Source organism: Xenopus laevis, chromosome 4S, assembly GCF_017654675.1.
Source record: "Xenopus laevis strain J_2021 chromosome 4S, Xenopus_laevis_v10.1, whole genome shotgun sequence".
In the NCBI taxonomy this organism is placed as follows: domain Eukaryota; kingdom Metazoa; phylum Chordata; class Amphibia; order Anura; family Pipidae; genus Xenopus; species Xenopus laevis.
The window spans coordinates 19,484,773-19,500,153 of record NC_054378.1 but is presented as its reverse complement, the minus strand read 5'-3'; the positions used below and the strand labels follow the sequence as shown (position 1 = coordinate 19,500,153).

At 40.9% G+C, this 15,381-nt stretch overlaps 1 protein-coding gene across 6 annotated transcripts in view; it reads left to right on the top strand.

Moving 5' to 3' along the window:
* The window catches only part of LOC108715283 (F-actin-monooxygenase mical2-like), a 108,498-nt gene that overhangs the window by 9,792 nt on the left and 83,325 nt on the right, over positions 1 to 15,381 (top strand). For all 6 annotated transcript variants that reach the window (XM_041560996.1, XM_041560997.1, XM_041560998.1 and 3 more), the window contains exon 2: positions 8,993 to 9,340. In XM_041560996.1, the coding sequence (XP_041416930.1) occupies positions 9,077 to 9,340 (264 nt within the window). In that variant the 5' untranslated portion in view covers positions 8,993 to 9,076. The remainder of the gene's footprint in view (positions 1 to 8,992; positions 9,341 to 15,381) is intronic.

Genomic DNA, 15,381 nt, shown 5'->3' with positions numbered 1-15,381 from the left:
ATTTCCCAATTTTTGGAGATGGATTTGGCAGCCTTTAGCCCCAATAGAAGCAGCTGCAATGGGAGGTCCCTTTTTATCTCTCTAAATCATTTATTCATCTTTAAAGTTTCTGTTAATGTTCTGATCCATGTCCCAACTGCCAGAAAGCATAATATACGTGCACTCGGCTGACCTCATTTGTTCAAAAATCTCAAAGCGCAGAAAGGAGGTCATGGCGCCGGTTGGGAATGCAGATTTTATTTTTAGGAAGTTACTATATTCTGGGCTTTACCAGGAAGATGAAAAATAGAAAGAAAAGTCAAGTCTTTCCGAGTCATTTTGTGCGATATAATGCCCTCTGATGGACGTGGGAGTCTTGTTGCTAGGGGTTTCGAATGGAACAGATCATCTCTCCAATGGATTCATAAGAAGAATGACCTGCTGATTTGGGTTAACACCAATCACCTTCTAAGAAAGTTTGGGAGTCGGATAGGATCCCTGCAGCTGTTGAGTTGCCTTCCCTTCTTCCCAAGACTTTCAGATTTGAGATCCATATGCTAAGTCCTTGGTCACACGCTCAGGCCCAAGGCACATGGGGATTTTAAATGTAATTCTCCATGGCCACTCACCCCCGCAGCCTTACATTTGCTATTTGGTCCTTATGTTTGTAGAAAATTTTGGGGCCACTCCAGCATGCTAATAAGTGGCTTCTATTGTCCTTGGACCTCCTCCACTTTCCTGATAACAGTTCTAGATGCAGAAAGCAGCCCATGGGTAATTGCAAGATCTGCCTCTCTTTGGGCTGTTTTTGGGGTACTATGGTTCATATTAGGGTTATGACACCTTGTGACCAGAAAGAACATCCCATATATATATATATATATATATATATATATATATATATATATATATATATATATATATATATATATATATATACACTATATACATATATATATATATATATATATATATATACTGTATATATATATATATATATATATATAAATATATATATATATATATATGTATATATATATATATATATATATATATATATATATATATATATATATATATAGTTGCTATGGTCCCACTTATAAATATACATATATCCATCAAGAAAGATCCACACTCACAGGTCTTAGAAAATGAAAAAAAACAATTTATTAAAAAGCTAAAGTCTAACGTTTTGGCCTACCCTAAGGCCTTTCTCAAAATATATATATATTTTTTTTTTCGCAGACTCTTTACTAGTCATCTTCCAGTCTTTCATTCTAACCACTGCCTAGTTGCTATGGCAAGTGGGACCCTAGCAACCAGGCAGGAGGGCCACAGAACAAGAACTTAAATAATTCAGATACCATACACGGGACTAAAAAAAAAAAAACTTGTCCCTCACAGTACCCTAAAATTCTTCAAGACCCCCCTCCAGAGACCCAACGGCCTTGGTTACTATATTTGGATTTGAACATAAATCGTTGCCTACATTAGCCTGCCCTTTATCCTGTTTTTCTGGCGTCATAAATAAATTAGCTCCAAACACAACAATGGTGTTAGTGAGACTAATGACATGCACATGTTGTAATTGGCAATGTGGCCAAAAACTATAAACAATTATTGTGTTAAACCCAAAGTTCATTAAAATTCCCTTTTATTTGGGGAAAAGGAGCCTTGTGTCCCAGTAAATATGTGCAGGTGTTGGATTTACATCATGTACCAACCCCACCCTCGTCCTGGGATCAGCTGAGTTGGCTTAAAGAGAGATAATAAGATAACGAATCCCACCCTGTTCCCCAATTGCTGCTAGTTTCTCTAGGAAAGGGGATTACCTGGGAAGGACAATCTTTTTAAATACCTGCTCCTCCCACAAATGCTCTGACAAACCAGGCAGGTGGGGTCAAGTGCACTGGGTGAAACTTCTGCCCTACGCTGCCCCATAGCCTTGCTGTCCAGAACCCCCATTATCTATAATATGTATATGTGTACGGGCAGTTATGTAGCAACGTGTAGCAACTTTCCATGGGAGTGTATTTACATTATCTTGCAGTTAGCTGAGGATCCTGGGAATTGTAGTTTCAGATGGGAGACTGTGGCCTCTTTGCTCTTTAACACGAGTGTGAGAATATTTAGCTCTACTTAATAGTTTGGAAGGGAAAGTTATTGCCAAGATAAATCTCTTCTGTGTGAATATTCTCAGGATTCCCAAGGATATTGTCCAGAGACTGAACTCAACAACAAATCCCTTCCATTAGTCTCGCACTGAGATAATGTGATTCTACTACTACTTTTAGAATCCTCTGATGCCCTTCAACATGTCCCGATTAAAAAATGTCCTAGTGGCTACACAGATCCTATCTGATCCCCATTGTAAGCAGCAGTCCTGCCCTGCTTTATGGCTGAGATTCTAGCTATCTGTGTAACAGAGCATTCTGTCCCAGTGGCTGCACAGATCCTATTTGATCCCCATTGGAAGCAGCAGTCCTGCCCTGCTTTATGGCAGCTGAGATCCAGTTAGCTGGACCTGCCCTATCATTGGGTACATACATCTTTATTAAGTACCAGTTCCTTCTTAAAGCCCATGACCAAATCACCTTTCATTGTAGATATAGTTCACACCTTGGCCTGAGATCATCTCCAGAGGCCCATGTGGTTCCTTTGGCTTCTATTGTCCGTGGGAGACAAATAAAGATGAATTGCAGCCTTGGGAGACTTGGAATCCTCCTTCAATATGAAATAGTATGGCTGCTGCTTCCTATGACAGACAAAGAGTAAACGCTTTGTGATGTAAATACTGAAAATACTAAACCGTTATGACCGTTTGTGCCTTTATATCATTTCAGTGGTACATTTTCCCTTTATTCACAACGCCGTACCTATGAAGCACAGTGAGTTCCTCCAGTCATTAACCCAACCTGCAGTGAGAGCAATGTTACACCAAGAGACCAGAGCACTCAGCCTGCTGCCCCTATGTTTAGGATCTTTAAGGACTGGGGGGGCAGAGTTGTACTTGTCCAAAAAAAAGTCTCATACTTCAGATATCTCGCATTCCAAAAGAGTCTGATAGCTGCAACCGTCTAGGTGCCCGATGGGGCCGCACCTCCTCTTGAGATCCATACATGGCCAAATTCTATTAGTCTGGGCAGTTTCCTGGAAAAATAACATTTTCTAAAGGCAGAGAGAGAAAAATAGTCTGTTTTTAATAAGGTACAGAGCCAAAATACTTGCTTGATGATAAATTATTCTTAAAATATAAAAAAAAGTTTGTTATCTTGGAACCTACCGGTTGGTACCAGGAGGATCCCAGCAGGGGGGATGCGAGGTGATCAGGAAACCTTTGTATTTGGATGTGATACATTGTATCAAGGGACCAGGAAATAATTGATTTAACTTGTGTAAGAATATAACATGAAGTTCCTAGGGGTAGGACCTGCCATATTGAGTGCGGGATTAGGGTTAAACTTAAAGGGTTGGTTCACCTTTTAGGTAACTTTTAGTATGTTATAGAATGGCCAATTCTAATCAACGTATTAATTGGTTTTCATTATTTATTTTTTATAGTTTTTGAATTATTTGCCTTTTTTCTTCTGACTCTTTGCAGCTTTCCAATGGGCGTCGCTGACCCCTTTTGAAAGACAAATGCTCTGTAAGGCTACAAATGTATTGTTATTGCTACTTTTTATTACTCGTCTTTCTATTCAGGTCTCTCCTATTCATAATCCAGTCTATTATTCAAGTCAATGCATGGATGCTAGGGTAATTTGGACCCTAGCTACCAGATTTCTTAAAATGCTAATTGAAGAGTTGCTGAATAAAAAGCTAAATAACTCAAAAACCTTAAATAATAAAAAATGAAAACTAATTGCAAATTATGCAATATCACCCTCTACATCATACCGAAGTTAACTCAAAGGCGAACAACCCCTTTAATGCACGGGGCCCTCTTATTGTGTAAGTGAGAGCATTCCCTGGAGCAAAAATAATCAAAATTTCCTGATTGCACATAGAAGTGCCAACCTACCCCTCCCTTGCCCATGGATTTCTCCCTCCTATGTTCCTGCCTCTCTGTACAATTCATGGCATGGGCCTGCTTTAGACAGTATGGCAGCTACCACCAGCAAACTCTAATATAATGGCATAACGCACAGGAAGTCAAAGTTAAAGGGCAAGCGAAAGGTCAACAAAATATCTGCTATTTTTATTGGTGGTATGGCAGGGGGGCTGCTGTGTTACTGACTCCAGCCAGCAGCTTTGTGTCTCTGAATTTATAGTCCCACTACTTGATGGACGTGTGTCCTTTTTCAACCCTAGATACTACGTGACTAGTTTTTCAGCCCAAGTCCACTGGGTCAGAAGAACTGGTATGGCAGTAGTTCCTTTCATGGTTCCCAGACAGTCCAGAGTAACCTATACCCTATAGGAAGAAACATTGTTAATACAGCAGCATTTTATCTCAGTAGCACCAGAGTAATAATGTTGGGGAAAACATGTTTGTTTAATTTTAAAAGTGTTATTTATTTATGTTATCAGATGCAATGAGATTCTATTTCCTTATAGTCATTGATCCTCCCATTTCTATAATTTACACAGCCTTTATTGTTTACACCATAGAAGGGACATTGAGTAATAATAACACATGATAAATGGGGAGTGGAAGTCCACCCAGGGACAATCCAACATTACTTTTGTCTTTAACTACACTTACAGGCAGCAGCAAAAGTTATGTTCCCTTTAGTTATGGGAAGGGCTAATAAGCTGATAACCAAGGCTTGGCTTGGTATTAATTCTATATTTCAAAGCAAGCATTATGTTTTTTCCTGTACTAAGCATAATTCATAGGTATTCCCCTGTACTAAGCACAATTCAGCAGAAACAGCCTCCCATGTTTGCTCATAGTCTGTACAGAGGGATCCCATAAAAATATGGCAGCATAGATATTCCCCTGTACTAAGCACAATTCAGCAGGAACAGCCCCTTAAGTTTGCTCATAGCCTGTACAGAGAGATCCCATAAAAATATGACAGCATAGGTATTCCCCTGTACTAAGCACAATTCAGCAGGAACAGCCCCCTAAGTTTGCTCACAGCTTGTACAGAAAGATCCCATAAAAATATGGCAGCATAGGTATTCCCCTGTACTAAGCACAATTCAGCAGGAACAGCCCCCTAAGAGATCCCATAAAAATATGGCAGCATAGGTATTCCCCTGTACTAAGCACAATTCAGCAGGAACAGCCTGCTGTACATACAGAGAGTCATACGCTTGTCATGCTGATATTCCCAGGGCATAATAATAATAATAATAAAGATAATGGGAGATGGTAGTGCTGTGAGGACATGACCTCAGTGCAGAGCAATATTATGAGAAATAGTATCTGACTCAACATAAAAAAGAGCAGAGGAGAAGGAGTTGGTTCCGGCCCAGCAGCCAGAATATGATGAGTGGATGGCGTGTTCCTATAACGGGGCCCTCACCTTGAGCACAGAATGTTCCCTGCAGGTTGTGGGATTATTCATATTCAGTCTGACACCTCCTGCCTTGTATCAGGGCTGATTTTCTTTTGCACGGGGAGATTCACTGGCACAGACCCACTGTATCTGCTGCCCGTCAGCTTTGTACACCAGGCTTGGTGCCAAGGAATTCTCATAATGCCCTCACCTGGCATTGGAAGGTAACCAAAAAAAACCCCTAGGCAAAGCTCCGATCATTTAAAGTACAAGAAAAGGCTAGTGGAGGAACAGCAACTGTCAGCCACTACACCCAGCCCCCCCCCATTCTTTGGTGACATGATGCAAATACCCATAGATTGAACCTAAATCTATAGGGTGTAAAACAGTTTCTATCTCTCTGCCAAAGGGAGGCCGTGGGCTGCACTGGAGTCAGCCAAAATTGAATTGGGAGAAACCAAGCGGGTGTTACTCCTGAAGCTGCATAAAGCTGCTTTCTGTTAGTGTAAGTTGTACAGCAGCCCTTGGCTTTGATACCAACATAGGCGCTTAAATGGCCTTTATTTTACGCCCTGTGGGTCCATTCATGCACCTGTACACATCAAGTCATGCGTGTTCATAAGAATGGACTAACCTTTGGCTGCCCATACAGATCTTAATAGCGTTTGTTGTGCATTTGCTGTGACTTTCACTTCCATGTAGACAAGGCTTTGTTTCTGCATTTCCAAGAGCTTTTGACAAAACACAAACAGGTCTCCAACACTGTAAATATAGTTGATAGAGCTGCACCAAGCCTGGTGTACAGAGAGGCAAACCAACCAATCAGCATCAGTTCAGCCCAAGGAAATGGGCACCAATAGTCTGCAGGAATTACCAGGGTAACTTGGCCAACCCATCCCTTTAGGAGTGTTAACAGATGGAAGTAATGTGCTGTTTGGTTGAATAGACACATGCTGCAGACTGTTCTGATTTTCCCCATAAAGAAATATGGATTGGTAGCACTAGATAGGTACCTAATATTTAGGAACAGAGACAAGAGCAAAGTGTTGGAAGGGTTACTGCCTGCTCTGCTCTCATTTCCCTACAGAAATAGGGATTGGTAGCACTAGATAGGTACCTAATATATAGGGTTTTTATGTTTTTTTTATTGAAAACTTTACAACAGAATATGAACATAATTTAGACTAACACAGAGACAAGAGGATAGTGTTGGAAGGGTTACTGCCTGCTCTGCTCTCATTTCCACTTCAGAAATAGGGACTGGTTGCTGCCAGGGTCTAGTTTCCCTTTACATCTCCAAGATATAAATCACTTGCTGTCCTATTGCACTTAAATGTAGATGGTTTTCTGAAGTACCCAGCTACTGATTTCCTGATTAAAAGGCTAAAAGTCTCCCAGATGCAGAGAGAGACATAACGCAGCTGCCATCAGCAATAACCTTCTTCCTGTGTTCTGCCAGTCTGTGTCTCTGGTGTGTGGGTTCCAGTGCTGGGTGTGGGCCCTGTGCTTGTGCTGGTTCAGCTCGGAGTTTAGAATTCCATTAAAAAGAGCTTTTGCCCTAATCCTGAATCTGTTTGTCTTATTTAATTGCTTTTAATGGTCGGATTCACTTGTGTTATTCAGTACATTTAATGGAAAAAACCTGCCTCTGTTTGACACGTGGGAAGGAAAGGGAGAGCAGCCCAGAAGCATTTCATGGAGGTCGTTGCTTTGCATCAGCTTTTAGTGCAATTATGCAGTTGGTCTTCTTTACAATTGGTCTTCTTTATATTCCATGCAGGTGTTTGAAGAATAATTAGCAGGAGGGACTACATTAAGACTGGTTTAGCATCTCTAAGGAAACACTGGCATTCTAAAAGATTTATGAAATCGGTATATTATCATTGTTATTATTATTGCCTTTATTTATATGCCAAAATATTCCGCATCGCTGTACATAAGGGTTCATTATTAACACAGACAAACGAGAGCACTGGCTAAAAGCTTACAATCTAAAATAATATACACAGAAACTGTGACATAACTTCACTTTCCTTTTCTCAAATTGTGGAAGGAAACATTTGATACAATGTTTCAAATAAAATGACTGTTTATAGGAAGGGGAGAGAAAAGGAAAGTGTTTACATGGGACGAAAGCCGCAGATTGTGGGGTCTCCCTAAGGACAGCTGCTACTGTAATCACCCAAAAATGCAGGTTCCAAGCAAATAACAGGGCAGGGAAGCCGACCAGGGTGGGAGTCGGTTCTGTTGTCGCTAGGAGGGTCCGACTGTGGTTTGGAGTAGAAGTGCTGGGAGGAAGCAGAAAGAGGTTATTTTTGTTCCTTTTTGGATGAACACGAAGGAACAGCTCTAAAAACAGGGAGGCTTCCCCACATCATAAGGGATCGGGCAGAGACAGAGCAGGTGCAGAGCAGCTTCTGCTTCTCATCACACTATCCAGTGCAACTAAATTAAAGGGAGAAACCTTCCCCCCAAAAGGTTTTTTTTGCAAACTTAAAAAAATACAGCTTTCCAAATAGATTCATTTAAACAGTTTCACTGGTTTTAAGACAGAACAGCCAGAGCACTAAAGGGGTGCAAAGCCCACCCCCCCCCCTTAAAGCAGTTTTTGATTGAAGTTCCCCTTTAAACAGTCATGAACCATATGGGCACACTTGATTCCTTCTGTGTATAGTGGTATCTGTATTTATTTATGGGTGTGTGGGGGTGTATTCTTTATACTAGCAAAGGCATTCCCCACAGAGTGCAAAGCGACAGCAGCCATAGTGTTCATATATATATATATATATATATATATATATATATATATATATATATATATATATATATATATATATATATATATGCTGTTGTGATTGCCTGTTAAACAATCATATTGAGAATAATTACCTCTGTAGTAAGTAATAACCTCTAAAAAAAAAAAAATATGCTCACCCCCTTACAACCATTAAAGGGATACCAACATGTTAATTTTTAAATGTCTTTAAAATCCCATTGGGTATGTCATCCCCTATTCCCACTTTAACGGTCTGTACTTCCTTACCCAACTCAGTAAAGGAGTTGCTTTGCTCTATACATTTTTCAGCTCCCTAAAGTGCTCTTTGATGAGTAGCAACCCAACATAGTTTGCTTCTTACTGAAGGTAGCCAGATGTCTGTACATTTAGCACTTTACGAAGTTGGGTTGGAGTACGAAGCAACCCAACTTTCTGAGGGGTTCCTACCAAGTAGAGAGCACCCAACCTCCTAAAGTGTTCTTTAGTTAGTTAGGAAAGCAACCCAAGTTTTGATGTTTGAAGGCTTGTATCTACATGTTTGGAGGTTCCAATTATAAATGCAGGTTCTCCTCAGGTTTAATTGCAGATTAATTGATTTATTGATGATAAACTTATGGATATTGGGTAATGCACACACTTGACGGAGTATAAGGAAAGTTGCCTTGGCCATCTGAAATGTCTTTTCTTGTCTTGAATTAAGTTTGGTGGTATCTGAGCTAAGTTTGGAGCTAGGAGCAAACATTGGGTACTTGGAGATGAAACTTCATAACCTCTCTTTCTCTCTTTCCAGCCGTCACATAGAAATGAGAAGCAAGTGACCTACAAACCCAGGTAGTTGGTATCTAAGCTTAGCTCCTGGATCTTCATAAGCAACATGGGAGAAAATGAAGATGACAAGCATGGCCAAGCTGGTCAACTGTTTGAAAACTTCATCCAGGCCACGACTTGTAAAGGAACCCTGCAGGCCTTCAACATTCTCACCCGCCAGTTGGAACTTGATCCTCAGGACCACCGGCACTTCTACACCAAGCTGAAGTCTAAAGTCACCAGCTGGAAAGCCAAAGCCTTGTGGAACAAGCTGGATAAGAAGCATGGCCAGAAAGAGTACAAGAAAGGCAAAGCTTGTATAGGCACCAAGGTAATGAGGCATCTTCTTAATTTGTATTGTATGTTGGGATTTAAAGGCATTTGATAGGGCTACACATAGAGTGGGATAGAGGGGTAAATAATCTGCCATCAGAGGGGTAAAGTGGGTGCACTAGTCAGCAGCCCCAAAGAAGAGATGGGACTCAAGAAATTTAAAAGTTGTGAAGTGTATGGGACTTGTGGATCATGGTGGAGATTTGTAGGGAGATTGGTAGGATTTGGGGGATTGTAGGAGGGGATAGGGTGTAATAGGGCATGAAGGGGGAAGATAAGATGGGTGATCATGCCTGAATGTGGGCATTTTTATACTTTAGGCCGCATTGTACTTCTTGGCAAGTACACTGCCCGTGGGGCCCCGATGACCCATGCACCAACAACTGTGGCTCCATGAGGGGAGGGGGCTCTGCTATCTTAGTTGTATGGGATCCGATGATAATTGATGGCGCCCCCGCAATGTAAAAGCGACTTACTGATTTATGTAATACTATACAATGCAGTTTATACTATTCAAGTAACATCTTACCAAAGATGGGTTTGACGTGTAGAAAGAAACACTGCACAGTTAAATAATATATTCACATCTCATAAAGAGGTTTTTTTTTAATATGGAGCTCGTTGAACCTTATTTTGCTTCCAATAATGGAAATTCTATGACTGCATTTCGACTGGGTGACAGGGAAGTTAGCCAATCAGAATCCAGGAAACGCATTTGAGCTGATAAAAAAAAGAAACCTCATTCAGCGAGATAATTTATCAGCCTTGTCATCTGTTCCCAGAGTCTGTTTATAGGAAAAGCTTCTGGGCAAGCGCTCTGTCTGTTCTGGTGCCAGTTTGGCTCACGTGACTTTGGATCAGAGGTAGTAGAATTGTTAGGGTTATATTGATTTTCTTATACCTTCATGAAAACAAATGTTATTTACTTCCATAGGCTGATTTTCTGCAGGTTCTGCTAGATTCTTGTTTCGGACTCCCTGGTATTCACATAATCGGATGTCAGGCTCCTGTTCACTGAATTTAAATAATGTGAAATGGAGTAATCCTTTAAGCTGATAACAATACGAACTCTATCCATTCAAATATTCTGATTCTGATTAAAATAATGCGTTTGGGTCTGCTACAGAAATGCATCGTTCATTACATTTGGGAGACAGCAGAGCAAAGTATTAGCCTTGAAACTCTGAGTTCTTTCTTGGAATAAATATTGCTTTAATGACAATGTAATCTTTCCTAAGAATCTTCTCAATGACACTGTTCTGCGCAGACAATGACATATTACTATTTGTAAAACCAAAACTACTTTCCTTGCATTTAAAGGGGTGGGGAATATATTTACATGTCAGACGCAGTAACCACATTGCCTCCTATCTGCTTCTTTATGAGAAAAGCTCTCTGCCTCTTGAACCCCTTGCTTATAGGAAGGACTTTTCCTTTTTGCACTGTCAGCGGATTTTTAAGACAATTGTTGCAGAACATGAAACCAGATCTGTTACATGGATCAGTTTCACCTTGATGTTGGTTGTTGCAGAGGCTGGTGTCTCATGCACATTATTATGCGATGAGTGCGACAGTAGAACAACTCGTCTGGGTGTATTTGTGAAGGTTCTTGTCAAAGTTTCCTCTTGTGTAAACAATAGCGTTACACAGTCAGGAGTTGAAATCAAATTGTAGTCCAGAATTTTCAAAATATTTTAAGACAACACAGTCAACATAATCCTATTCCCTAGGTGCTTCTACCACACATAGTAATAGATTTTTGTAGGGGGTGTAACTAGGTATAATTGCCATGGGTACCTTTTGAACTCTACTGGTTGCTGGTCTAGGTATATGACTGAGGCACAGTAAGGCAAGAAGGAGATGGTAGGACAAGATGGAGACAGTAGGACAAGATGGAGACAGTAGGACAAAATAGTAACAGTAGGGTAAGATGGAGACTGTAGGGCAAGATAATGACAGTAAAGCAAGACGGAGACTGTAGGAAAAGATAGTGACAGTAGGGGAAGATGGAGACACTAGGACAAGATAGTGACAGTAAGGCAAGACGGAGACTGTAGGACAAGATAGTGACAGTAGGGCAAGATGGAGATACCAGGGCAAGATGGAGAGACAGCTGGGCAGGATAGAGACAGTAGAACAAGTAGCACTGGACTGGGGGATCAGGACCAATCAGACTTCCAAATCAGGCCCCCCAGCCTAGCTACAACTCCCCTCCGGCATATCGGCCCACAGAGCACTGTGCACTGCTACTTGCGGCTGCAATCAGAGACAGGGGGGAGGTCAGTAGGAAGGCATGTCTCAAGTACGTAGTGGGTTTAGGTTGGAGGGGCCCACTGGGTTTTTCCCAGTGTCCTGTTGGCCCAGTCCAACCCTAAGGACAAGATGGAGACAGTAAGAAAATATGGAGACATTTGGGCGAGTTGGAGACATTTGTGTAAGATGAAGACAGTAAGATACACCCTAACTGGTGACAGTAGGACAAGATGGAGACATTGAGCAAATTGGAGGTACTAGTGCAAGATGGAGATGTTTGGGAAGATGGAGACATTTGGGTAAGATGAAGACAGTAGGGCAAGTTGGAGATAATTAGGCAGGATGGAGACTGTAGGACAAGACAGTGACAGTAGGAAGGAACCTTAAATTCATAATGTTAATGTATCTTACACATATACTGTACTGTATATCCATAGTTTGCTCTTGCCATTGTCACTTGTAGAAGGTATGACTGACTCTGCTGAAAGATAAGGGCCAAGCAACTGGGGCCACTCCATACCTGCCTGAAGAATGAAGACTCCAGTCCTGACACATGAAAACATTCCCTCATCTCCAATAATGGAATAACGAGGAAACCGAGGGACTAGCAGTCACATATTGGAGCTGTTTATCATTTTGATTCCAGTTCTGCCTGGAGCTGATTTTGACAGTGATTCTGCTGCTATTATGTTTCATTGTGTTCTCTCTCTCTCTCTCTGTCGCTCTCAAACATTATTCTGCACTAAAGATGAACCGAGGTACATTACATCCATCTCTGGCTCTTCGTTCAACAAAGAAATTGTTTTACTCTGTGCCAAATGTTTCAACTCCAACGACCAACAAACATTTCAGCACTGAGCCAAAGGATAAGTGAGTAAGCACGGCTGAGGATGGGCGGCCATGTTTCTGACAGCCGATGTAGTGTGAGGGATCTGCAGGACATAGTTCTGCAATAACATCATTCTAATGCTGTCTGCTTTGACCGTGCAGGTCTGTGTCATGTAGAAAGCAGCCGACACACGCTCTGTGCTATGCACAAGTCACTCTTTCTTCTCATGCTAATGGGTGGACCATACCCTATACAGGCTACTCAGTGTTCAGTGATCTGGGATTGATGTGTTATAAATGTCATAGGTTGCAGGAGTCATGTGCCATCACTGGTTCAGACCATTTTCTGTGTTCTGGGTATTACTGTATATATGGAATTGTCCCTGTATTTATCCTGCTGTGTGTTCTGGGTATTATACATGGAATTGGCACTGTATTTATACTGCTGTGTGTTCTGGGGTATTATACACGTTATTTACACTGTATTTATCCTGCTATGTGCTCTGGGGTAATATACATAGAATTGGCCCTGTATTTATTCTGCTATGTGTTCTGGGGTATAATACATGTAATTGGCACTGTGTTTATCATGTCCTGTGTTCTGGGGAATTATTCATGGAATTGACAATGCATTTATCCTGCTGTGTGTCCTGGGGCATTATACAGGTAACTGACATTGCCACCCTGTGTTCTGGGATATTATACATGGAACTGGACATGTACTTTTCCTGCTTTGTGTGCTGAGGTATTATACATGGAATTGGCGCTTTATTTATTCTGCTGTGGCTTCTGGGGTATTATACATTGAATTGGCACTGTATTTATTTTGCTGTGTGTTCTGGGGCATTATACATAGCATTGGCACTTTATTTTTACTGCCATGTGTTCTGGGACATTACACATGGAACTGGCCCTGTATTTATCACACAGTGGGTTCTGGCTATTATAAATGTAATTACCCCTCTGGGTATTATATATGGAATTGGCACAATTCCATATATCATGTAAGTACACATGTGCCATAGGACTTACCTCTATGCTTCACCCCTGAATCTTCCTTCCATTTTCTCCAAGATTAAAAAAAGAAAAAGAAAAAAAAAGGAAACTAAATGCTGAATTGAAACCTCATTACATTTGAAATGAACCTCATTACACAATAGCTATTCCCAGAGTCTGATACATAGTTACACAGTGACAAACTGAGAACAGAGAGGTCAGTAATATAATATTAAGTGCTTAAATCCCGCCAACACAAACACCTAAGTCTGAACTCAAACTCTTGGGTCTCTAAGAGTTTAGCAACGCAAGCAGTGCCCAAACACGTCTCTTAACATTTATCAGGAGCCGTAATGGGCACGAATCCTTATCTCATGTCCCTGGAGCTACACTGACATCATATGTTTTACCAGACGCAATGAGTAGTGTCATTGGCGGGATTAGAGCCCCTGCAAGTCTGCTGCCCCCTGAGTTGCAGGTTCTAAATGTTATTTGTGTGTCCATTTCACAGGATTTTATGTTAAACTGGTGCCAGGGAAAATAGAGCCTTTTTATAAACACAATTAAATTGAATATAAAAGTGTGAGGGGGACAAAGATATTTATATCTGCTTAGATCCTGAAGCTGCTCTGTTGCCTTACGGGTTAATCTGTATTACAGCAGTGACCTCATGCAATATATCCGCTAATAAATACATTAGTTGTGCCTATAGGCAGCTCTCGGTACTCACAACATTCTGCTGATTGGTTGTTGGAAAACATTTGTATTTTCATTCCAATAAGTAAGGAAATTGGAAGCTCTTGTCACTCAGAGAGAATCTGTCTATTCACAACTTATGTATCAGGCCGAATGCAGTTACCTACTGGCTGCACATTAATTAAACTCACCTCCTATTTGGGATAACCTGGGTGGTGATATGGGGCCCCCTGTATTGGTGTGTGTTGTTATATAGAGAATCCTTTATATCTCATGTATTATAAGGGATTATGTACCCCCTACTGTAAATAATAAGGATATTAGAAGTCATTGAGGGGTTCTGTGACCAAATAAAGGCACAAGGCTACAGGCTGAGTTATACAGGGAACTCTGAGTATCACTCATGTATTATAAGGGGTAATGTACCCCCTACTGTAAATGATAAGGATATTAGACGTCACTGAGGGGTTTTGTGACCATATAAAGGCACAAGGCTGCAGGCTGATTTATACAGGGAACTCTGAGTATCACTCATGTATTATAAGGGATAATGTACCCCCTACTGTAAATGATAAGGATATTAGACGTCACTGAGGTGTTTTGTGACCATATAAAGGCACAAGGCTGCAGGCTGAGTTATACAGGGAACTTTGAGTATCACTCATGTTTTATAAGGGATAATGTACCCCCTACTGTAAATGATAAGGATATTAGAATTGAGGGGTTGTTCTGTGAACATATAAAGGCGCAAGGCTGCAGGCTGAGTTATACAGGGAACTCTGAGTATCACTCATGTATTATAAAGGATAATGTACCCCCTACTGAAATTATAAGGATATTCACTGAGGGGTTCTGTGACCATATAAAGGCACAAGACCGCCGGCTAAGTTATTGCAAAGGTTGAAATCTCTTTGTGTCCAGTTATAAGGAAGGGATGGGCTTCTGTAGGCTTAGTTTGATGCACTGTAGTTCATCTGACACGTTCTAGACCTCCTAAGAATTGCTTCATTGCTTCCATGTTGGATAAATGAAAAGTGTTATTGGAATGGAAGAGAGAACATCCCCACTTAAACTCCTGTTTGCTTTTCATCTTTAGTTTTCAAAGCAGCTGTGGATCATCCAGGATACCGGGTGCTGATGGTGCCGGCTGCTTAAAGGAACAGTAACACCAAAAATGTAAGTGTTTTAAAGTAATGAAAATATCATGAACTGTTGCCCTGCACTGGTAAAACTGATCTGTTTGCTTCCGAAACACTACTATAGTTC